General features: G+C 37.0%; 1 protein-coding gene across 1 annotated transcript in view; it reads right to left on the reverse strand.

The window, feature by feature from the left end:
- Positions 1-1,977: 1,977 nt before the first annotated feature.
- LOC145985085 (uncharacterized) overlaps positions 1,978-26,506 on the reverse strand; it is a 35,432-nt gene continuing 10,903 nt past the window's right edge. Inside the window, exons 2-4 of the mRNA XM_083118667.1 lie at positions 23,150-25,200; positions 18,899-19,036; positions 1,978-6,824 (exon numbers count right to left, since the gene is read on the reverse strand). Of these exons, the coding sequence (XP_082974793.1) occupies positions 6,735-6,824; positions 18,899-19,036; positions 23,150-25,135 (2,214 nt within the window). The 5' untranslated portion in view covers positions 25,136-25,200 and the 3' untranslated portion in view covers positions 1,978-6,734. The remainder of the gene's footprint in view (positions 6,825-18,898; positions 19,037-23,149; positions 25,201-26,506) is intronic.

Raw genomic sequence — 26,506 nt, forward strand, 5'->3', positions numbered from 1 at the left:
ACCTGCACCACCAACACAATCCACTCCACAATCGCAAACAGATCCCAGTAGCAAAACCAAGTGGTTTGCCTTTCCCTACCATCTTACCACCTTACCAAAGCCCTCTGCCCCTACAACATCCAAATAGCATACAAACCAACCTCCAAAATAGCTGACCAACTAAACAAACATAAACGGTACTTCCTCTCCCCCCTCAACAATCCAGGTGTCTATGATGCTGAATGCGAGTGCAAGGCTCATTACATCGGCAGATCCATCAGGGCCATCAGTGAGAGAATTCAGCAGCACCTATCAAATGCAAAAACTTCCCAACCCACCACCGGACTTGCCAAGCATATCAAATTCCACAATCATAAAATTGAGAAAGTACATGTCAAATACAAAGCACACACTCTCATAGACATAAACAACAGAAACACACGCCATCATGCACTACAACCATGAACTGAACATAGATAGTGGTCAGGTGCACCATGCCTGGCTTCCGTTACTGCAGCAATTAACACCGGTGAACAGCAGACATAAAAGTTGGATTTAAATAAATTCAAGAAATGTTTACAAAGCTTTTAACCACTTTCCTAACAACTAACAGCAGCACACCTAGTGGCAATTTAGGAAAAAACAACAAATGCGCCAAGCAACAACACAACGAATTCCAACGAGGATGGTGGCAGTGGCTACCGAAATTAATAGAAAATAATGTAAAACAGCTTCGCGGAAAACGGAACTATGGTGTCCGTGAGAAGGCACTTTCTTCCAGTGGATAGTCCCTATACAATAATAGCGATCTCATGTAATAAATAACATTCTGCACTAAAAACAACATGGATTTAATAAGTTATAATGTAATGAACACTGCAAAAGTTGAAGTGTTTTTGGTTGAAATAGGTTTGGAACAAGGACACACAACCCCTGCACCCCTACACACCCCCTGCTTGACTGTTTAGCTAGAACTCACACTTTGTGATAATAAAGGGTCCACTGATTGTGAATCCAGTCAGTCTCATGTCTAAAGGTTTTGAGAGAAGACAGGGATGAAAGATTTTAGCTAGTAAATGTTAGGTTTTTGCATTTCCTCATTTTCAATCATGTAACTTGTCTGTAGGCCAACATAATAATTTTAATATTTTGACAGTATGATGTGCACAATATTCATTAAATTCTCAATTTATGTATTTCTCAATGTCTACACATTTACACTTTTAAATATGTCAAATTTATTTATTATTTCATGGCAAATTAACAAAAAATGTACAAAGTTGAATTGAACACGTCATTTTGTGCTAAACGTATTAGGACAGCTCTTAAAAAAAAAAGCCAAATTATGAGTGGGTGATGGCTACCAGAATTACTTTTCTATCTTTCTATGCCTAGTGTATGAAAGAAGTCACTATATTTACTTATGAAGCAATGTTTTGACAGCCACTATGGTGGAATGGTCAGTGTATCATGCTACAAAGCCAGATTTGCTAGGTTTGAATCCTGAGTCTCATGGACATTTTATAGTATTTGATCCCTTGGTCTTTGGTTATTACTTTTGTTGTTAATAGACAAAAAAAATATTATTTATTTTACTTTGCTACCGAATTACAAATTTATAATTAAATTGTTTAATCTCCATCATGTTTCCAGAATGTAGTGTTCTATCTGGTAGATAGAACATTGACACACTCAAATCAAAGCTAGTGTTACATGTAATTGTTCTATCTGAAATTTCAATATATCAGCCTTTGCAATGATACAAACTTTCAGCGCAATGGTGACAAAGATCCAAGAAATATATCATGTCACACTTTAAAGGGCTCTCCTGAAAAAAAAAATATGAAAAATTTGACATACAACATTTACATTCTCAGTGGATGTAGTGTGTTGTAGCTTTGCAGAAATTTTGTAGAGTCAGAAAAAACTCCTATAACAAATTCATTGTATTATAACTATCAAAATTATTTTTAAAAATACAACATATGTACATGCACATGATTTATTTACAGCTTCTTTGAATATACATGAGTAGATACATTCATATTTTAAAAATCTATTCTTGATTTCATATTTGATTGTTCTTGCTAAAATATAAGCTCTTAAAAAAACCTCGACTAGCAAAAAGCATATATAATTAAATATAAAAAAAATATATACCTTTTCCATGAATAATGTAACATTTATACGAGGTACATTCAGGACCCTCAAACTAGCAGTTACCAGCACACAATTTTTTTCAATAAGGCAAATATACAAGCAATATATGTCATATTATTTGGCCAGTAATACATTTTAATTATTCCGTGCATAACACACACCCAGCGGCAGTGCCAGGATTAATCATATAGGGATGCTGAGGGGGTGCGACGTTGAATAAAAAAGGCATGTTTTAATTCCTAAATCAAATATCAATCAACTATTAGTAGGCATCTATGGTAATATGCTAATGAAACTGAAGAATACTAGCGACTTGCTTCATTTTTACCTGATTTTTAGCACAATAACGACGTTTGGAAATTTGAAAAGAACAACTTGTTCAAGGGAGGCCAATGACAGATATGGATGACGAGGATCTTTCCATTGAGTGGCAAGCAAGGCAAGGCATTTTTCCACAGAGAGGGGTGGAGGTATATTTCCCCACCAAATAGTGTTGCTCACTCTCTCTAAAAAAATCCTTTAGTTTAAAGTTACCATATTCCTGCAACACACTTATAATAATTAACATAACTGACTGTGACTGAAATGTACACTTTTAGATTGACATCCATTGTTTTAAGTTCACTTTATGCACATATAGGATAATCGGGACTGGACCTACAGTTTAATGGGATACGAACCAGTATGTGCCTCCACCGGGTATCTAACTCGGGATCCCTTGATTACAAGGCACAACCAATTGAGGTACAAAATTCAGTTATTGACCAAATGTGAAATATGTTGTACAGGTGACAACAAATGCCGAGTGTTCAGTTTGTGTGCATTCGGTAAAAGAAAGAAATTGCTACTATGCAACCTAAAGTTCTGCAATTTGAAAAAGAAAATAACACAATAAATAAGAAATCATGTAGTCACTTTCAGGCAATTATTTTTTTTTTTTTTTTTTTTTTTTTTTTTTTGACTGCTTCACTTTTGTGAAAATGTTCCATTGCTATGTCACCCCTCTTTTCATGTGTGTTCGTTTTACATAATGCATAGCCTACCTTCCATCTGCCCAGATGCTGTGGCGTCAGGACAAGATGCTAACTGCACTGAGTCGCACTGTCCCATATAACATTTCTGCATGAATTTTTGGCTTCTTCATAACAGTCTTTGAAAAAGTGTAAAGTGGTATGTTTACTAGAACAAATAGAATGAATTAACAAGGAAACAACATTCACGATACAACTTGTGTTAAATAATTTACCGAGCACGCCCTGATGATAACTTGAAAGCAACTGAAATTTTTGTTCCAATGCAACTTGGAGAAAAGGGGAAGAACAAGTAGGCGGACAACACAAGTGTGTATCATTGATTTGATTTATTTTACTTTTGGATAATTTACGAAGATGGGGATGAGTGATGATATGATGAAATTGATGAATGATCTTTATATACTGCCGACAGTAGAGGAAAATAAATGCAGAATGCCTTTGAGAGTAGGATCAATGCTTGCCTGTACATGTAAATAATAACAGCAGTCTCATGTCGGTACCTAACATTCGGCCCTGAATATGACAACAACATGACATAATATGATACTGTGAGAGGTAATGTTTTCAGTAGAATATAGGATTTAGATAGGGGGTGCTGAAGAAAATTAAGGGGTGTGCAAGCACCCCTTCGCGTGTCCCTGCATGCACCACAGTGTGCATTATATATGAGAAATACTTCATACATATCTTCAGTATGTGCATCTTAATAACTTTTACACTTGTCTGCTTGTTACTTTTGGAAGTTTTGTTATTTTCCATGAAACTCAATCCCTTCAGTGGACATTGTAATTTGCAGATCGTTTTTGTTTATATGTGCTACAATCTCAATAAATCCATAGATGGCATATATATACTCAAGTGTTTTTTTCTGGCAGTAGACAACGATATGCCGTACTAACATTTTATTTTATTCATATTTAGTGCTCGTGCAACTACTCACGTTGAATAAGTTAGTATACAATAAAATATATATACTTAAAGGTGATAGTGAGTATTGATTTTAACGAAAACTATGTTTCAGGATTCCACTGATCCCTTCATCAGGTTACCAAACTAGGCCAGTGTAACTACACCTTAGCTGCGTCAGATATGACAAGGACTTAGGAATTTATGGTGAGGCTGGGTAGAAAAGAATAAAAGGGAACATTTGGTCATCTGACCCCACGCACGTAAAACTGCTGTTCCCAACAAGTAAAACACTGATCTAAAAAGCCATTTGAGCACAAGGCTTAACACACAAACAAGTTAAAAGTCCCACTTAGATGCGCACGTTGGTGAGTTGTGCAACAAACTGACGTGGCCTCCCGTAAAATGACAGAAGACATTTGGGTGATGTCCCTGCCCCCTACCTTCCCTCTTCTGTATTCAGTGAACTACGTCATATCAAGTTCGAATTCTTTAATCTCTTGGGCCACGCTAATCACGGTCGGAGTGACCCGGAAACCGATCTTTTCTTTAGTTGATCCCATCGCTTAAACACCTTGATCCATAGTTCGTCGACGTTCCCATCTTCTCTGTTTAGCTTATTACTTCTATCTTTGCAGAAGATAAACATAAGCTTCGTAAACATTCCGACTTATCGGTTTGTTATCAATCCTGATAATATCTCATTTCTTAATTTTGTGTTCTTCAATAATATGAGTTATCGGAACATATTATTGAAATTAAGAAACGAGTGACTTTTAACCTGTTTGTGTGTTAAGCCTTGTGGGCCTTTTAGATCAGTGTTTTACTTGTTGGGAACTGAGCAGTTTTATGTGCGTGGGGTCCGATGACCAAATGTTCCCTTTTATTCTTTTCTACCCAGCCTCACCATATATTCCTAAGTCCTTGTCATATCTGACGTGGCTAAGGTGTAGTTACACTGGCCTAGTTTGGTAACCTGATGAAGGGATCAGTGGAATCCTGAAACGCAGTTTTCGTTAAAATAAATACTCACTATTGTAAGTACCTTTAAGTATATACTTTATTGTATACGAACTCATTTTATTTTAACGAAAGAAATGTGTGTGTGTGTTTACATGGATGCATGATCATGTATGAGCAACCACACAATATTTAGAATATATCTTATGATGAACACAATAAGAAATAACAAAACTAACTTAAAGAATACCAAAACCTTTCTTCCCATAAAAAAAAAAAAACCTTTGTGTATATACAGATAGGACGTAGGGGTCCTGGGTTCAATACTCAGTGGAGGCACATTGCACTGTGGTTCGGATCCCTCTCTTTGTAGCTCCAGTCCCAATTAGCCTATCACAAACTCACATACCGGATGACCAAAAAAGGACTGGTGGTTCTTCAATTGAATTTATTTTGATATGTTGAGGCAGAAATGTATGTGGCATTTATTACCTGTTAGCGTAATCCAACGTGTACACTGTTTACAGCTCTGCAGTACTAACAGATAATAAAACTTGTCATTTTCTATTTTGATAATATATTACATACATTTCTGCTTCAATATATCACAAACTAATTGAAAATTCGTAGATTCCATTTTTAGACAAGTAGGTGAAGTGTGGATTCAGGACTTAAAAGAAGGAAAATAATCCCCACAAACCTGTCTGAAATATATCACGGAGCTTTAACCACGATTGCTGCTGTCAAGGAAAGACCAAGTAGAGTCAAATAACATACTATAAGGGAATTTGTGAATGTAGTGATTACTAATATATAAAAAGATTCCGCTTAAGGGAAGAAGAACACCTATAAAATAAGTTATTTTTTCAGATACAGATCTGTCAAAACATTGGTGGCCAGTTAATGTATTTGGTTAAACTTGGGACTATCAACCTAGCTGGGGGCTTTATATGTGCTTCTCAGTGCATAAACCTGCATTACAATGTACATTTTTTAGTAATGTTAGTACAATTTGTAATTGGCTAATAAAGTCTGAAAAGTTTCGTGTATCTGATCAATAGGGTACGTATCGAGTCAGTGGTTTAAATTGGCCTATTCTTCCTATGCCTTTCTTTGTATTATAGATGTCCATTATACCTAATGTCTATTCCTGATATTTTTACATGTGAACTGTAATATTTTACATTATATATGTATATACCGGTATATATTCAAAGTTCGTACTATTCATATGACTTCTTCCCACATGTAACAAACCCACTGGGTTACATTTTCTTGTCAAAGGATCACAGCCAGTGACAACAACAATGTATAATCACACACCATCGATTCCAAATTAAAACAATAGTTATAAAAATAAATAAAAATGATGTATGGATATAAAACAATAATTATGATGGTACTTGAGGTAAGTACATATTTTTTGAAGTGCCACTGAGCTCATTTATCGCCACCTGTAACACCAAAACTATCTTTCCTTCTACATGGCTTCCAAAAAAAGCTATTAATTACTCTATACATGCACCTATAAATAGTCTTTATAAAAAAATACGCACAAATATGACCTAAGCACAGTCAGTCCTAATATAAATCACAGAACTACTTTCAGCAGCTCATGAAGTCCCTTAATGATACATAAGCTTACTTGATATATTATAACAACACTGATAACATGTCTTCATTATGCTGCACAGTTCATTCCACACATAGTTCAAAGCTCTCTACTTCAGCCAGTTCAGAATTCACTAAAGATGCCCATTTTTCAACTTCCTTATCTTGCTTTTTCTGAAACAGAAATTTGCATCTTAGAAGGGAACGCAAACACATTCATTCACATACACTGCAATTGCAAGAAGTGATAGATTACACATAGCTTTACCAACAATATGCCTAAGTATTACACACAGTACTAAACTCTGGTGCAACCTATCTTGACAGTGACGTAGTAACAGCATTGCAAACTTCCATCGTTGATACTTTCACTGTCTGCACTAAGAAAAAAGACAAACAAGGGAAAGAATTTCAATAGTTTGAAATGCAAGGGAAGGAAGTCCAACATGTCGCAATGCGAGGTTTCTTTTAGAATGGAATCATGTAAAATAAAGAGCACGATGTATAAATACAAGAAAATGAACGGAATCGGATAATGAATACGAGATGGCAACGCGCCTTTGAACGGAAAGTTCGCGAGGCTTGAGCACAAAAATATAGTTCCTTAATGAAAACACGTTACAGCGTATACAGAGCATACAAATGTGTTAAAAATATTAGATACTTAAAAACTTGTTGAAATGTAGAGTATTCGGCACGATTATTTTGTTACAAGTCAAAGTTAAAATTATATATACTGCTCAGCAAAGAAGAGAAAACACCCGGAAAATATGCGAACTAAAATCCACCCCCACCTGTTTCTGTCGCGGTGAACGGCAGCAGACGAGAATATGGGGGAAATTTTTCTTTTTCTTTGCTCTCAAATGGCACGCTGTTGCCACGATGCCTCACAGCTGTTCTCTGACAGATGAAATTCTGGTGGACCTGCCGCAAAACGCGACGTTCAGGGTGGCGCGGTCAGTGGTTGAAGAAGTATGGATAGCGTTCGTGACGATTCCCGATTTAAATAATTAATGACAATAAAATCTATTGTCATGGTTGTGATTCCAGTCTTATTTGGGAAAGTTGTGAAATTCTTCTCTTGCAACTTGCAGTACTCTGCCTAAATTACGATCCACATTTTGTGATGCAATATGACCCTTTATGATACCCCAAACATACTCAATAGGGTTTAGATCGCAATGATAAGGTGGAAGACGAAATACGGTGTGGCCATTTTCTGCTGCAAGAGTGTCGACCCGATATTGCGGGGGCTTTTTGTTGGGTTTGATTAGCTGATATAACTAATATATATCTATACATCTATATCTATATATATATATATATATATATATATATATATATATATATATATATATATACTATATAATTTATAATACTATATAATCCTAAGTCATTGCAAATAACGTTGCGAAGAGTTTCACGACTACCCCGAAAATTAATTTCTTTCTTTAATTTCGAAAGCACTTCATGTTCAACCGTATAAAAATTACCAATAGTTCTTCTAATCAAACACTTGTCAAAGTCGTCTAGAACAATTCTACTCTTTTCGGCAGACCTGTGATTACCTGGTGTAAATTTCCCCCCGAATTTCCTTCCTTTCTAATTTTCTTAATGAAAGTGTCCGACATTTGAACTGCAGCCGCCGCACGCTTTGTAGCTTGATTGACCGGAAACGTGTAACATCCTTCTCTTGCTTCGTTGTCAAAAAAATTAACAACATTGGAAATCACCTCTCGGCTCTCACTATGTACGGTTTTGCCCTTCATTTCGGTACAAACAACATACACAACAGACGCACTCGAACTCAATGACCTTTCGTCCATGTAAGTTAGGCAACATTGAAAGGGTGTCAGAAGTCGAGAAGTTTACTACCCCCCACCTCCCACCCGACCCAACCCTCGATCAGCTGTACACAAAAACTGTGGTTCCGTTCCTCCTGTGTGTTTTCTCTGCGGACTCTGAGATACAACTGTGACGGAGAGAATCTTTCATGCTTTGCGCGGAGTGATACAATGGTTTCGCATCAACCTGTAGTGCGGTCACAGCTGATGTCACTGTCAAGATAGCTTGCACTTTAGTATAGTATGCTCCTATTTATACATATTTTTTCCATTTATTTTCATTTACTTGCACCCGATTTCTGTCCAAACATCATAAAAATGTTCAAAAGTATAATGCGGTATCTACTTATGATTAGCACTCCTCCGTTTAGAGAAAAAGAATTTATAGTAAAAAGTCTACAAATGTTGGAAAGAGAAAACCTGCATATAACATACAAGCCAATCCAGAAAGTAGTACCACTTCGTACGAATGAAAGAAGTTAGTTGAACAAAAAACCTTTTTATTCTGGAAGTACAGGGAGGTTATTGCAGCATGCCACCGCAAGAGCTTCGGCCGCTTGCCGGCCCAGTCATGCAACAGGTGCCGGCAAATTGCGTAACAGATAGCCCGTTACACAAACCGCTTGTTTTGTAATGTTTCCACTTTTCACAATTATAGTTACAATTACAACTTAAATAAGCACGTACCTTGCCGCAAGGATGCTGGAAAAGGTGTCCTCTAAAATACAAATATTTCTGGCACTTTATTTCTGCCCATATCGCTTCTGACAGCAATGACTCATCCAACATAAAGGATTCAATTTTTCATTCTTGTCTTGCCTTCGAATAAACAAAACCGTGACTCTTATTTTGCAGATAACACAAGATTAATCCTTTTGAACACTAGAGTCAGTGGCGTGCCCAAGATTTTCAAGGGGGGAGGTTACGTATACATTATTATGCAAAACGAAAGCGCAGATAAACGAATTATTTAACAGTGTCACTTAATTTTAACGTGTGAATATTTTTGAAGTAAAGTAGCGATCATACACTGTGTGCGTTTTTCTTTCTGAGAGCGCCATTTGAAATAAGCACTTTTCCCCTTTTGCTACTATGGGATAAACTGAATATAAAAGGCTATAACTGCTCAACAACTGCATCTTTTTAAGAAATTTAAATTCTAAATGTAAGAATGAACAAAAAGCAACATTTTATGTAAATTCCGACAATTGTGAGTCCAGGGGGAAACGGGGGCCAAATCCTAAAGTTCTATTTTCCCCGTAATTACGCAAAATTTCTGAACGTCGTAATTTCCATATTTTTTTTTTTCAAAGTTGCGGCAGGAGCATTACATATCCTCATAGAGTAGTCTTTTGTTGTGCTTCCCTCAAAATTTGGTCCATCCAGTGTCTATAGAGCCGACGCTAGAAGCGAAATTCCTCAGATGTCGCAAGAGCGTCAGCGGCTTATCGGAGTAGTGGTAAGCCGCGAGAAGCCTCTCGATACTACGCGAATGCGACAGCTGTCGGCTACCAGTTGTTTAGACGTGTTCACTTCGGTTTGCGTTTATCAGTACTCGTGTTGTTTATACTGTGTTATTGAGTTGGTGTGCTAAAGTGCTAGTACTTTATCGTGTTATTTGTTATTCATTCATTAGTTATGCCGCCAAACAAATATAGTCTTGAACAAAGAGTTTTTATGTACGATACTTACGTGAAAACGAACTCTTGCAGAAAAGTAGTCAGGCGATTCGCAAGAAAATTTCCTGGCAATCCTGTTCCGGACAGACATACTGTTTACAACCTCGTTAAAAGATTACGAGAGACAGGATCTCTTGAACCTAAGAAACGTGTTTCCAGACGACGTGTTCTTACGGAAGAAAAGCTAGACGAAATTGGTGAACGACTTGAACATACTCCAAAAAAATCCCTCCGTCGGCTTGCTCAGGAAACAGGCATTTCAAAATCCTCAGCACGAAATGCCACTAAATTACTTAGATTAAAACCCTACAAAATTACAGTGGTTCATGAATTGCAACCGCGCGATCACGCGACTAGAGTTCGATTCTGTAACTGGATGCTGGATAATATTGTTGCTGGCAGAGTAAATCCAGAATTAATCATATTTTCAGACGAAGCTTGGTTCGAATTGAATGGCCGAGTTATTTCACAAAACAATCGCTATTGGAGCGCAGAAAAACCTGACCTTGTGCATGAAGTTCCGCTCCATCCTGCAAAAATTGGTGTGTGGTGTGGTTTGAATGCGCACAGAATAATAGGGCCTATTTTTTATGAAGGTACTATCAATGGTGAAAGGTATCGAAGAGACATACTACAACCTTTTTTTGAACAATTAACGGACATTGAATGCCAGCAGTCATTTTTTCAGCAGGACTCTGCTACTGCTCACACTGCTTATGAATCACTTAATTTTATTGCCGAGATTTTTGAGGACAGAATTATCAGTACTGAGTTGTGGCCCTCTCGTAGCCCCGATCTTACTCCTTGTGATTATTATTTATGGGGAACATTAAAAAACAAAGTGTATCAGAATAACCCGCGTACAATAGAGGATTTAAAAGAAAATATAAGAAGAGAAATTGCCAGAATCACACCTGAGGAGCTTATGGATGTTCAGAGGAATTTCATACGCAGATGCCGGAAATGTATTGGTGTTGAAGGAGGTCATTTTCAACATCATTTATAACACAGAAGGTTAGTGATCATCATTATTATTAGTTTTAAATATAATTTTACACTTTCGGTTTGCTTTATGCGCCGCGATGCTGTCTTCCCTTTCTGTCAACCGAGGATAAAGTAGAGATGTCTAAGAAAGATTAGATGTCTGAAATAAGGTTGTAATTGTAACTGTAATTGTGAAAAGTGGAAACATTACAAAACAAGCGGTTTCTGTTACGGACTATCTGTTACGCAATTTGGCGGCACCTGATGCATGACAAGGCCGGTAAGCGGCCGAAGCTCTCGCGGTGTCTAAGAAAGATTACATGTCAAAAATAAAGTGCCAGAAATATTTGTATTTTAGAGGACACCTTTTCCAGCATCCTTACGACAAGGTACGTGCTTATTTAAGTTGTAATTGTAACTATAATTGTGAAAAGTGGAAACATTACAAAACAAGCGGTTTGTGTAAAGGGCTATCTGTTACGCAATTTGCCGGCACCTGTTGCATGACTGGGCCGGCAAGCGGCCGAAGCTCTTGCGGTGGCATGCTGCAATAACCTCCCTGTACATACCGTGAGCTATTTTTTATACATAGGCACTTACGGCATTGAGGCACTTATTGTACTGGGAGACAAGCTTTTTGTGTATCCTTCTGCTATCAGTCCATTGAGAAATGCAGTTACAGTTTGCTGGAGATTTTCATTCTCATCAAAGCTTTTTTGCGTTTGCTCATCAAATTAATCTATTCTTCGTTCAACTTCTAGAGGTAGCAAAGTGACATAAAATACCGAAAACAGAAAAAAATTCCACATCCACTTTACATCTTACATTACAACTGGTATGCTACCATTTTGCTTCAAGGAAAATATGCATATATTCTTATACCTTGCCTTCAGGTATGAAGGAAAATCACATACATTTATGTGTCACCCATCAATTTTGAGCAATAGAGATTTTTCGAAAATTTGACCCCTATTCTGCCCACCCAACGAGAACGGAAGTGAGATCGCGTAAGGTTATGTTCTGTTGTGGTCATACACTATGACTTGGTGTTCACAAACTGTGTTGTCATTAACAGTTGAGGTATTCTGTGATTAGTGATGAGTTACAATGTGTGATGTGGATGTGTAAATAACCTTGATTTTTTCTGCTCCGCATGTGAACAGTACACTCTTAATAAACGAAGAAGAAACATTACTGTCTTTTACAAAGAGCTTATCGGGCATATTTCAGTGTTCAAGTCAGTGACCAACATAAGCTGTGGGGCACCACACATTGTTTGCATCACATGTACTGTCAATCCAAGTCAGTGCTTAAAAAGAAAATGGAAAAGGTCAAATTTCAGAATTCCAATGTATTGGTTGGAAGCACAAGGCCATTCAACAGACTCTTATATATGTATTAGTACCATAAACAGGAAGAACAAATCATCAGTGAGAATCTGAAAGAAACATGATAACCTGAAAATATTGGGCATTCTTATTGGACTTTAGTCTGAGTTCACTAAATATGCATGTTTCTTATGGAACAGTTGGGCTCTCCATATGAATCTAGGTTTGATCAAGCACTTTGTTGTGTCCCTTCCCGCCGACAGTGGCTCATTTATTTACTTGAAGATCATACTCAACAAGAAGGGTGAGGCTAAATTAAGAGCTGTTGTGTTTGAAGGTCCTCACATGTGAGCTATGATGGAAGACAACAAATTTCATTACGGCAATGAACAAACAGCAAAAAAACAGAGTAGGTTGCTTTTCCTAGGCAACAAAAAGGCTCTAAATTACGAGGAAACTGAATGAAATACTGGAATCATTCATAACGTTGGGATGCAGAATGAGTGTAAAAATTCATTTCCTTCACAGCTATAACGATCACTTTCTCGACAATTTTAGCAAAGTTAATGAGGATCAAGGTGAACATTTTCATGGAGATATAAAAACAATGGAATCCAGATGCTAAGGGTACTGGATTGCAGAAATGCTAGCAGAATACTAATAGTGTTTAAAGTGAGAATCATCGGATGAACACCACAAACATTGAAACGTTCCTATGTCATGTGATGAAAACCAGGTGTGAAGGCATTGGTGACTTCCATTACATTCAAATAACATTATTTTATATTTTTGCCACCAGAGGATGAGCTATGTAAATTCAACCCCCTTCAGGGTTGCTACGATTTTTTGATTATGAAATTCCCTGAAATTTCCAGGTTTTCCAGTCTAAAAATGAAATTGTTCCAGACATGTTTACCATCATGATTTTTGCTTTTGAATCATGTTTTTCAATTAAATATGTAGCCTAATCTGTTAATTATTATGAATATTCACTTTAACAACTTTTTTTTTTTTTTTAGTAAATTTCTTTCTACACACAAGAACATGTGAATATTCAAAGAGTAAAATGTAAAATTACAATCAGCATCAAATGTATTGGGTGTTTGTAGCACCACATGCATCTAGCCTACAGGCTAAGGTAACAGAGGTACATTATTTCACCATAACAGATTTCCACAATATAAAAACAACAGAAAAAGTTCAGAAACCATACACAATTTTTCATTTTCTGGCAGAATTATAATGTCGTAGAAAATGCTGCTTTTTTGCTTCCATTTATAAGTACACAACATCTGAGAAACTTTTGTTGCATATAGGAATTCTACAGGAAATCCCAACAAGACTAACATTTATGAAATAATAGACGATATTAGACCTCATCTTCACCAACCTTTCTGATAATTATGATCATATTGTCAATATACTTTAGTTATCAATCAGATATCTGGACTGCAAGTTTTACTTTGATATTCTTTCTAATATCTAGTATTATAAAAGCGAAAATTTATTACAGAAATTCGAAGGAACCATAATTTTGCACAAGACTGAGAATCATAAGAACGAAAGAAACAAGCTTCTAAACTGAATCTTTTTTGAGAGTGGAATCACAAGAACCGAATCCAGAAGTGGAAGTGAACTGGTTGTTCATTTTGCAACTTTTTCTCTTGCAGACTCCAAAATGCACGTAAATTCCAGACGATCTGCAAAATTACCTGATTTTTCCGACAAGCCAAATGCCCTAACATTTCCCTGTTTTCCAGATGCGTAGCAACCCTACTCTTTCAGTTTATCATATGCCAATATAACACATACATTAGAATACGTACGTGAGTACTAAAATGATTTCCGCGAAACTTACTTGTAAATGTTTGAATAATTTCAGTGGTCTCTGCCACCATCCACTTGGGTTGACTTCCGGTCCCAGTTGTTTCCTCGCTTACCGCTAGGGGTGCTGGTGTAACCAGTTCGTCTGCTGCGTGTGATAGGTTTCAGTTGTTGCAAAAGCGGGAGCGAAACATGATGTGCCTGACTACTGTCAATATTCAGCTCGTGCGGAAAGTTTCGCGGAAACCATTTTAGTACTCGCGTACGTATTCTAATTATCTACCACATTTTTTTATTCCCTTTATCATGAACACATACATGTTCAGTCATGCAATCATGTAAGTATGTCTTGTTGTTTGGCTTGATACACATATATTAAAATTTACAATTCACATGTTATGTATGTAATTTTATTTTTGTCCATTACATAAAAACCTGACATGACAGAGTAATGGATGGCAGATCTGAGTTTAGCACATTCGAATTAGCACAAAGATCAGGTATTTTCATTCATGAAGCAAAAATAAAGTTTCAAAACGAATAACAGGGTTATCATTATCCAGCAATTTCATGCTGACCAAATCCACACACAAGCCTCGTTTCACAGAATGGCCTTGGGAACTAATGATTGCACATTTCCGGGTTCAACTCGAGACAATTCAGGTGCCTTATCAAAGTTGACCTTGAGCACACAGGGTTACTAACTCACTATGACGTTCATCAGTTGTTGTTCCTACTGATATATTTGTGGTTGAATGCACATACATAAAGTGGAATATTTTCTGAATTTTTGCCAAAGTAAAAGGGGCTACATAAACCGAAAACAAATAATGCAGTCTTTAAAAAACATTTTAGTAAAATCTTAGGATGATTGAGACAATGAAAATTATTTCACTGTCCATTGCCTATCATCCTATTTCTCACCCTACTGAGTGACAACAATTCTATGGTGGATTATTCAATATGATGTGTATTACATTATCCTACTCCCCCTTCTAAATTGCTATCAACATGCCTGTTTTGATTATAAATAATAAAAAGAAACGTGGTATGAAACAATTGGACCTAAGGGAAATCGGTAGGGATGGAAAAGAGTATATAGAACTTGCTCAAGATAGGGAAAGATGGAAGGCCTGTGTTGCTGCAGCCATGAACCTTCGGGTTTAAGAAGGCTAGGGAGTTAGTTAGTTAGTTGGTATGAAACAATGCTATAACCTGTCAAGTTAAGTCCCAATATGCGCAGATCGCTGTGGAGCACTTCCTATTACGTCATCCTCCCCACCACTTTTCCACGCACTGGTCTGGCCTTGAGAGTACCAGTGGTGCCAAATCAGCAAAATTAAGCTAAAACAATTATGACAAATGATTTTCACTGTGTGCGAGATGGTGCCGGCTCATATTATATCAGTGGTTCATTTTATTTAATCCGGCCTTTGAAAATGAGTGCAGTGCGCGGATCGTAAACTGTAGTATTTTTGCGCATGTGCATTAAGCAGGGTAGCTACGATTTTTGATTATGAAATTCCCTGACTTTTCCAGGTTTTCCAGACCAGAAATGAAATTTTTCCAAGCATATTTGTCGTCATGATTTTTGCTTTTTAACCTCATGTTTTTCAATTAAATATGCAGGCACGTTAATTATTATGAATATGAATATACACAGTTACTAGCTGAAAATTTACCAAGTGATTTATATAATGCTATTCAATGAAAAAATAAATAACTATTGTACTTCCCCATTTACTAAGTCATTACAATTAAGGTGGTGTAAAAAATCAATAAAAAATGCGGCATATATCAAAGCTTTACAATGTAACTTGTATACAAGCTTAATTATATCAATACAAATGAGAACCAACACAAAATTAGGTCATGTACCTTTAGAAAATATGAAATAAGTTTAATGATTATATTTTTTAATTTATTGAAAGTAGTACATATTTCGGAAATTCAGAACGTGAATGGGGCCGGTGACCAACCATACACCTAAAAGAAATATATATGCAGGCCATACTTTGGAATCAAATATCTCCATTATTTGAGTTTTCCACATGCTGGAACCAATTTTATATTACGGGAAAATATCGAAATCTGTCTACTAAAAGGTAACAGTTCCGAATGTTTTATGTTGGTTTTTTTTTTCAAAGTTTCCTAGCAGGAAGACTAATTATCATAGAATTTTGGCATTCATTGTGACACGAAATTTGAACCATCCTTAACCCGAGAAAGCCCATGACTTTATTTCTGTGAATTTTGTGATCATATTAATAGGGTTGATTGGTTTTGCATCAAAATGGAATAAAATGAAGAAAAAATAAAGATTTTATTATCCTGCTCGAAAATACAGGGGTGTCACCTGTAGGTGACATTGGGCATTCAAGGTACCAAAATGAACATAACGTGAACATCTCTGTTTTATACCTCCCTTTTCATTTTTATGTAACACAGATGATATTAACAATGTCAGAACTTGACATAACACTTTACACTTTTTCCTGTTCATGTATGTGCATGAAATTCGTACCAACATTGTATGTGTAATGCTACACCGCACCTCATACATATTATCCGTGTCCTCTTGTGGCAGTGTTCACATGTTCTTTGAGAGCACTCTTCCTTTACATGTTCTGCAAATGTTGATGTCTTGTCTGACTTCATTTGGTACACGCAAGGACATAGAACCAATTTGGGGACTTCTGTAAGGAGGGTTTCCACGTAAACAGCAGTATGATTTCACCAGTGATCATCGGAAAGTCACTGAGAGTCCCTTTGTTTTTACTCGGCATCCGTACCCGTCCAGTGTGACGTCAACCACTGAACGGGTCGCAAACGACGGTCTCAAATTCACAGAACGGGTTCATGGGGGGAACGAAGTACTGAGTCCCTTTGTTTTTACTCAGCGTCCGCACCCGTCCAGTGTGATGTCAACCATAGCCAGTTACGTGAAATTCTGCTCTTCAAGCTTTCTTGCAGATCCAAAACCAATGACCTGTACGAACACCAACCTGCTCCGCTTCACGTATCAAAAGAGAACGGGTTCCGAACGGGTGTGTTCTTGAAGAAAGAAAATTTCCTCACCACACACAAAGCTAAAGCAACATTTTTCCTTAAGAAATTCTGAGGATGGCTGGTGCGTAGGTTTCGTCTTGAGTAGCTTGTTCTCTAAGGAAAAATCTCACGCCTCTCCAAATTCCGGTCTTGAACAGTTTCAGAAGAACGAGTCGCAAAATAAACGGATCCAAGATCCGAGAGTGAATAAATATAGAATTGAAATGCGAAGGAACCATAATTTTGTACGTAACAGACTGGAAGTTATAATGACGAGAGGAACAAGTTTCTGAACTGAATCTTTTGGGGGGGACTGGAATCACAACAACCGAATTCGGAACTGCAAATGAACCGTTCGTTCATTTTGTAACTGGTTCTCCTGCAACTCCAAAATGCTCGTAAATTCCAGAAAATATGCAAAATTCCCTGACTTTTCCCTGACCAACCAAATTCCCTGACTTTTCCCTGTTTTCCAGGTTTTCCAGTCGTGTAGCAACCCTGATTAAGGTTTATGACGAAGAGAAACTACATGGCGAATGACTTCATTTTCTGAATGCGACATTGAGCAGTGGCCTGTTTTTTTTTGAGTGGGGTGTTTATCGTACAACAATCACTACGAGAAGGCAATCTGATAACACGCTTGCCTGTGTTCTTTTTTAAAGCATTGAAATGTTCTTGCTCTTTCCTATTGGCTGCATATTTTTGAAATACAAGCTCCTCTTTTATATCTTATCGATATCAGTATGTGAACAATATTTCACTGTTGTTTAACCCAAACTTTCTTTATCTGACGTCACAACTGCAGGCACTATTTTCACCCCTGTCTGACCTCCATCATTCGTGTGGAAGAGGTTCTTGTTTTCGGAGGCGTTTCTCTGCTGTTGAAGTGGTGTGTTTCATGTGTGTGTGTGTGTTTGCGCGTGAGAACAATGGTGAGAGTGTGAGGCGAATTATGTGACTGTTGTCTCTGAAAATCAAATTATGCCGGGTCCAATGAAATCCACAATCTGCTCTGGAAACTGAAGAAGGAGAACTGGAAAACATTTAGAAGGTGAGCTTAGTTCTATTGTTTATATATTTTTCATTTTTCTACGTTTTATTTCATACATTTCTTATGCTGGTAAGAAATATCCCTAATATAACTTAATTCATTTAAGGTTTAAAGGGAAAATATCAAAATGTATTTAGAATTTAGCATAATCAATAGGTAGCTTAGGCGAGGGGATACTAATTTCATGCCTTTCACATTCAAATTTAATTGAAAATCCTCAAACCATCCCGCTCCCTCCAGGATGCAACACTGCGAACCAACGTCGCCGTGGAGAAGGGAGTGGGGGGAATGTGGTGTGAGGTGCGCAACAGCTATTTTCAATGGATTGCAGCATCTTGTTTTTAAACTTGTCAAGCTATAGCACATCACTTTCATAACACCAACACAATCAAGGTTTAACAATTAATTCAGGATTGTTAGATTTTTATCTAATAGAACAAGCTATTCTGGGTTAATATTTTATGTAACTACTTGAAAAAGTTCGAATTACCTCTTTCCTCTTATCAGTCTTTTTCTTCCTTGCAGGTGCTTTTTCCTCATCACTGTTCTCGTCATTCTCTTGCTCCTCTTCCATGATTTTTCTTTTTATAATGTGAAAGTTTCTTCTCTCATATGATCGTCTTGCAGGCTGAAAGGAAAGACATTAACTTTAGCGCCACATCAAATTATTTCTCTAATGTTACAACTAAAATTGCTTCAGTGTTTTATAAAACTAAACTTAATCAAGTCATAAATAATATACATCAATTTTGACACAAAACAATATATTAGGCAAGAGTTCATATTATTACATTTTTCATGGGTTACCACTGTTCTGTGACACAAGGAGCCAACATTGTTAGACATTGCTCGGTCGCCGTTAGAGATGTGTGTCCACAATTTTTTCACAAGTAATTTACCTTGTTTATTGTACAGCATATAATGTTGGAGGAGAAATTAGGAAACAACCAAAAACAAGTAGGGTATGCTGTGTGCCACGTCATGTAGCAGAGTTTGAGTTAATTTCTTTTACCAATCTCAAGTGATTAACAAAAAATAAGACTACTCTATATAGTAAGCAGTGCCAACAAACTCGTGTAATGCAGCCTATTAAACATTTTAAAATTTCCATCTAACAAAAAGTTCAAATACAATTTGTACAAGAATTAAGTTTGAAATTAATATCTTTTCAGTCAATGGGGGAGAGTTTAGACTACATTCAAATTAAAATTAAACAATAAACTCTCTTAACATACAAAAGGAAATTGGCTCAATTTTCTCAAGACAATATATCTAAAAACTGAAACTAATAACAGACACCGTCATTTTTCAGAGGAACATTTTCACTTGTCTCTTGTAAAATACCTAAAAGAAAACCAAAAGTGAAAAAATATCCACATTCAGTAATGCAAGATGGCCGAACTCCATGGTGGAGTGGTTGGCACAGTAAGCTGTGATGCCAGGGGTCTTAAAGTTCCAACCCCAGCCTGGGCATGGGTGTTCTTTGTAAAAATTCCTTCATCAATTTCATCACTCACCCTCATTGCCGTGATTAGTCAAAAGTGGCAGAAAAGTCACACTAAATACTACAAATAAAAAATCAAGTGAGATGAAGTACATTGTGCTCACGTAAAGAAAGGGGGGAGGGATCTAGAAAACTTGAAACTAAGTATAAGGAACGGAAACGAAGGAAGTGCCACATGTATAAGACATTACCAAATGCGTGCTAACATAAGACAAACAAAAGTGAAGAGTCGGCCACCCCAGTGGTGTAATGCTAACACCATCACCTTGTAATCAAGGGGTCCCTTGTTTGATACCCGGTAGAGGCACATAGTGATTTGGATGCCACTTTAAACTGTAGGTCGTCACAATCAGCCTATCTGTGCATAAAAGTGGACTTAAAACGAAACTCAAATATAAGTGAAGAATTGGCCGTATCAAAATAAGAGTGAGGGCCTGACTTCGTACCTGTAAGTCCCGTGAAGTCACACCCTTCGTAGACTACCATGACACCTCTCTCTTTACTCTTGGAAACAAATGGTTTTCAATGGACTCGCTAAGCTGTGACGTTACTATAATACTTGGATGTTTCCAAACCACGCTTGCTCCTAACCTTTGTCATTGATGATGTATATCGAAAGGGGGTAACTTTTGTTATAATGGCAGCAGTTAGGAAGTAAACAACTGTAAAGAATGTTTGTCAAGGAAGCATCCAATTTGATGCACAAGGGTCATTCCATGTCAAATCAACCAATGGTCTGAACCTTGACATCTCAGAAAGTCATAATAGTAAAGTTGACGAAAACTGCCAAATTTCAGATTTTGTGGGCTCATAGTTTTTCACTTATTGACTTTCAAAAAAGCAAAAATCCCAAAATTTGACGACATTTTGAAATCTTTAAACATCTAGATCAAAACCTAGTTGACCTAGAGAGCCAAAATTGGTGTCATTCTCTTCTGCTTTTAATGAGCTTTAATTTGAAATGCAACATGACTGTGTTACTTGAATTTTGTAATTTTTCTTAGAGAAGCGACGTGATGTGAGACGTATTGCAGGTTGTCTGCAAATAATGTATATTTTGCGACGAATACATCATGTCGATGTAATTGAGTGTTTCATTTATGTGTATTAGTCTACCTACAGCACCATTACCTTCCTGGAAATGCTACAAACAGCGGCCGAAACAAGAAAAGAGTCTTCTTGTTGGATGACGGGCGCGAACAAACTCGAAAATGTTTTTTTTTTAATCTCAAAAACACCCCTTCATTTTTTAAAAAAGAAAAAATGTTTTGAAGACATCAATTGACTATTTGCGAGCAAAATTTCATAATGGGACGGTAATGGGTTCATACGGAAAGTAAATTTTTTGTCTTGTAATGTGTGTGAAATTTGCCAAATTTGTAACTTCCATGTTAAAACCATAACTATTAGCTGACTGGTTGATGTTCAAGTCTTCATATTAATCTATTTTATAGTTTTTGAACTACAAACAATATGAAAATTTATCGAAAAAATATATATATATCTACTTAATATTCATAATAAACTAAACAACCATGCATTAGTTTAATAACAATTCATTTCAATTAATTCACATTAAAAGCATCACTTTGAGAGTATAAAACACAGTTACTTCACTGAGCATTTCACAAACGACAACTGACTGAAGATTGCATTAAACAATTGGTGATGTTCACTAAGGTATACTGAGTCTACCAGTGATAGATCAATTGCTCTCACATTTCTAATTGCAGTATTTATTGTCTTGTCGAAGGAAGATTTCATAAGCGACACTCTTTTTCATGGGCTTCTCACCCTCCACTACGAGAAGCTGGCACACTGGAAGGAGCTACTCAGCAGCCTTTCCAACATGCTGAAGGGTTTCAGGTAAACTGCCACCAAAGTAAAACCGAAAGTTCTATTTTCACCTCCTTGCTCACTCACCTTCAACCCGTAGGCTGCTGCAAACGATGAAAAGTTGAATAACTTCTTTTTTTAAAGTTTTAATAGTACATAGGATTTCTAGTGCAAAGGTTTTATAGTAATAGTTTTAACAAATGATAGAGAACATGGGGGAAGCAAAGATTTTAGAAGTGTTTTCCAAATTTTACGATTTGACGAGGCTATGGCATATTTCTGATAGCCGAGGAAAAAACCTGAAGAAGGGAACAGTTGTTCCCGAAACGTCGTTGCACAAAATATATACTAATTTCACGTAAGTTACAAAGTTTTGTATTTTTAATTTATTGAAAATACGAATTAATATATATAAAGTGAGTAAATCGCACATGTCGTGAATTATGAACATTGTACATATCGATACTTTATTATATCAACAAATTTGAGCTTCAAATACGTTGTAAGGCCTCCGGTTGGGCTATATTCTAGTCTAAATATAGCCAGTTGGAGTGAAGCTTTCACTGTGCAAACACGAACAACAAACTGAAGCGACACGATGCATGATATTGAGAAAATGGGAGTCCGAGAGACACGTAAGCGATATGTGAAACGTGCATTTTGCCGTGTCTCTTCGGTTCGAAAGGTTGCATTGATTACTGAGGGTTCACTTTCAAGCGACACATGTCTTTTCGGTGTGAATTCTTCCTATGCAGGAAGTATTTTTTTGCTACCACAAATCTATTCCACGCTGTCTGCTTTTGATTTTCCAGAGTTTCCTAGGTTCCCTTGGCTAATATAGCTGGACTTGCAAATCTCACCTTTATTATAGCAGGGACTAGAGACCCTGATTGGATACACAAGAATTCTCTGGTCGGAACATGAGTTTCTCATCAAATCACCAGCAGATAGACCTCTTTTCCCCCTTCCCCCCAGCAAACCTTTCCAAGATGACTGTAGGGGACAGACAATTTTACATTACGCTTATGGGAGTATTATTTTATTCGTTCTCTTGGGAATATCAAACTTCTGATGGTGTAGAAAAACATGAATGGAAAGAAAACAGGCTCAAGATTTCATCTGCAGTTCGAAAATTCAAAATCTCTATTTGATGAGACGTAACTTGAAGTTATTTCTCCATAAAGAATACATGGAATCCAGTAAATAATTATTCATCACATTTTTCGCAGATTGTATCTGGCTTAATAACAACTGTACAATAAAAACTTCCAAAGTGGTGGAAATTCAAGTTTTCTTTTGCTCCTGTCGTTTTTTTTTTAGAATCAGTTCACATTTTGACCTTATTTTAATAAATGCCCACCTGGTGCGAAACTGTCCCTCATAACCTTAATCTAAACTTACCTTTCTAAATGTTACTGGTGGTGAATCTGGAGTTTTTTGAAGCACTGAAGCAGCAGTTGTTGTTCTCTCTTGTCGAACAAGTGGAAGGGTGGAACAGGAATTCTTGAGTTTCTTTGGAATTGCTGTTGTTGTACTTGCTGCATTCCTTGCTCTTAAATTGGCCAGAGAGGGTTTCAGTTTACCAAAAGAAAATCTGGAAGGTGCTGGAACTACAAGTTCCTTCTGCTTCATTGGACTTGAGTCGATGAAGATTCTACCACAAAATCCCGATGCTTTCACAGGTGAAAGAAAGGATTCTCTAGTTTCTTCTTCTTCATCAGTAAATCCAAAGCACTTATCAACACCCAATTCGGCATCAGTTCTAGTTTCACTACCAGTGTCACATGGAGTGGAATGGTTCTTTATGGGGCCCTTAAATCTATCATCACACGAATCCGGGGTAGAACATACTATGGCAGGATTGCTGAAATTATTGGAGTACCTGTGCATTGTCATTTTGGGTGCGATATTTCCAACTCCATTCTCTTCAGACATACGGGTGAATTTTGTGAACTGCCTTTTCCTCATAGTTGGGCTGAAGAATTGCAACAAAGTCACCTGCTTTTGTGAAAGAACAGTCTGTACAGGTTGCTGATTTTCTGTTGAAGCCTTTTCTCTCAACACTTTTTCAGGTGCTTCTTTCACACAGTTGTCATCTGTCACTGGCTGTTCGGCATTAGAGACAGCCATTTCTTTCTCGAGACTTTTAGCTTGACAAGGTAAGACACTTTCTTCGTTCCTGGTGCAGTCTCCCTCCACAGAAATTGCCATTTCTGCTGGAAGTTCCATACTTTCTTTATTTAAGTCATTAACTTCACAAACACTGTTTTGCAACTTGCCACAGACAGAGCTTACATTTAACGACAATGATTCCTCAACAGTTTGTTTAGCAGGTGCCACCTTTTTCCTTTGCTTTTGTCTCGGTTTTATAGTACTTCCAGGATCTGTTGGCTCCTTCTGTCTTCTTGTTCTAACTAACTTTTTCTTTTTTACATCCACCTTAGGTTCTTCTGATGGATCTATTTCAAATTCATATACTGCCTCATTCTTCTTGGTTGAATGCCTCTTATTAGCTTCTTCTATTTGAAGGCTTCTGTAGATAGGGATGCTTTTCCGTTCTTTGTTCGAAGGTGATATTTTGCCACATCCTTTTTCACCCACAATTACATTCTCTTTGAGAGAGTTTCTCTTTACAAATGAAAATGAGTTTGAAGACCTACTATTATATACTTTTTGAGTTTCAGGTTTCACATGATCTTTTGACTTTTTCTTAGGTATGCCATTCCCTTTCACCTGTGAGGGTGAAGGTGTGACACTTCCATGTTTTGACCTTGAACTTGCACGAGTGACGGTACTTTTTTTTACTTTTGAAGGTGTGAAACACTTTACTTCCTTCCTTGTCCTTGTAGAGGAGACAACAGCCTCTCTTGCCTTTGACTTCAATAGGGCGGAACCCTTCTCTACTGTTTGTTTAGGTGCATTTATTAAGTGTTTTGGAATTCGTATTCTTCCTTGTGTGCTGTTCCTCAACCTTGAAGTATAACTTTCTGCCTTAGATATTGATGGTGCTTTTAATCTTGAAGGTGCCAAAGCACAGATCCTCGTTTTTGATCTCAAAGATAAGCTAATACTGTCATTAAGAGATGACATTTGTGGGCAATTTTCAGTTTTAGGTGCCAATATATCTTTTCGGTATTTGATGTCTCTCTTCAGCTGCACATCTTTCGCACTAGATGTCTTCTGTGAGCACACGTTTGTTGCATCTCTCAAGATTTTACGCTCCCTCAGTCGATTACTATTTGTTTTGTTCAAAGACAACATTGTCTTCTCGGTGACATCCTCAATATACAATCTTGTATGCTGTTGCCTACTGCTGAAACTTTTTTCACTTTTAGAAGCAGTTCCTGTCCTTTCTTGACCACTTGCTATCCTTTTCACTCGACCCATCACTTTCTATTAAAGGCAACGAGGACCATTTTCTCTTGAGAGAGCTTCTCACGATTCAATTAAATCTACAAGAAAAGACAATAAAGATTAATTAGTTGCATGTAAAAAAATATATACATATAAGTGACAATATTGTACAATAATAAACATTTTAATGGCCTTTGTTAGCAATGGACCATATTAGTGTGACAGCACTGAGAAAAACTGAACCTGAACAAACATCCCACGTGGTGTTCCCCAATTCATATTGAATTTTCCATTGTAAAGGGATAAGCATTAGAATTGTGATGTGTCTTGTATATCAATGTAAAGAAGAGATTTCAGAGAATATGTCGAAATATTACACATACCTTACAGCCTCGTGTAGTTGCTGAACTAGCATCCACCACATTAACGCAGCTTCGAAACTCGAATGGCTTGACTTTCTCTAAAAATGCATGATTGCCTTACGCTCTGTAAAGTATGTGTAATATATAAACATATTCTACAAAATTTCATCTTTACACATTGTAAATTTGTTTCATAACTGCTGTCAAAATTTTAAAAGTTACCTCCTTACTATGGAAAATTCAATGATATCAAATAGGGAAACACTACGTGACAAGTTTGTTTGGACTCAGTCTTGCTCAGTTGTCTAACTGGTGACGTCACCAGTAATAAGGTCCATTGTAATACATGTGTTCAGTACTCAGTCAAGGTTGTCACTAATTTTGCAAAAATGAAATTTCCTGAATTTTCCAGATATTTTAAATAACTTTCCAGAAAATTCCATAATTATTTAAAACAGTGAGATATAACTGTTATGTCAATTTTGAATGTTAATCAACAAACCAAATTCATTCAATACTGCTAAAAAATGAAATTAGCATGAAAAAGAAAGCAATTTAGAGGAACGAGTGAAACATGATTTCAGCTTTCAATCAAGCAAACATGAAAAAAGAGGGAAGAAATTTACTTTCGAATGTTAGTAGAAAATTCCCTGCCTTTAGGGCTCAGCCGATATTAGTGGTATGATATTGTAAAGTATCAGTTGGAATTTATTTACTGATACTGATCGACAGTGGCGCAGGAACTGGGGGGTACAGGGGTACATTGTACCCCCTCAAATTTTTGAAGGGGGGTACTGTACCCCCTAAATCCGAAAATCCTGTTGTACCCCCTGTACCCCCCTTAGATAATTTGACAGACGCAAGGAACTGTTAAAGGAACATATTTTCAATTCGCTCAATAAAAAAAGGTTTAGGTATATTGTTTATAACTTACAAAATCCAATAGCGCAACAACCCAATGTTGGACCAAGGCTCACCTACCGACTGCTGGCATCCCTCCCACGCGAGCCACCAACGGGGCGTGGAGATCTGCAGCCAGACT

Source organism: Lepisma saccharinum, chromosome 3 (genome assembly GCF_977018435.1).
Source record: "Lepisma saccharinum chromosome 3, izLepSacc3.1, whole genome shotgun sequence".
NCBI classification, from domain to species: Eukaryota; Metazoa; Arthropoda; class Insecta; order Zygentoma; family Lepismatidae; genus Lepisma; species Lepisma saccharinum.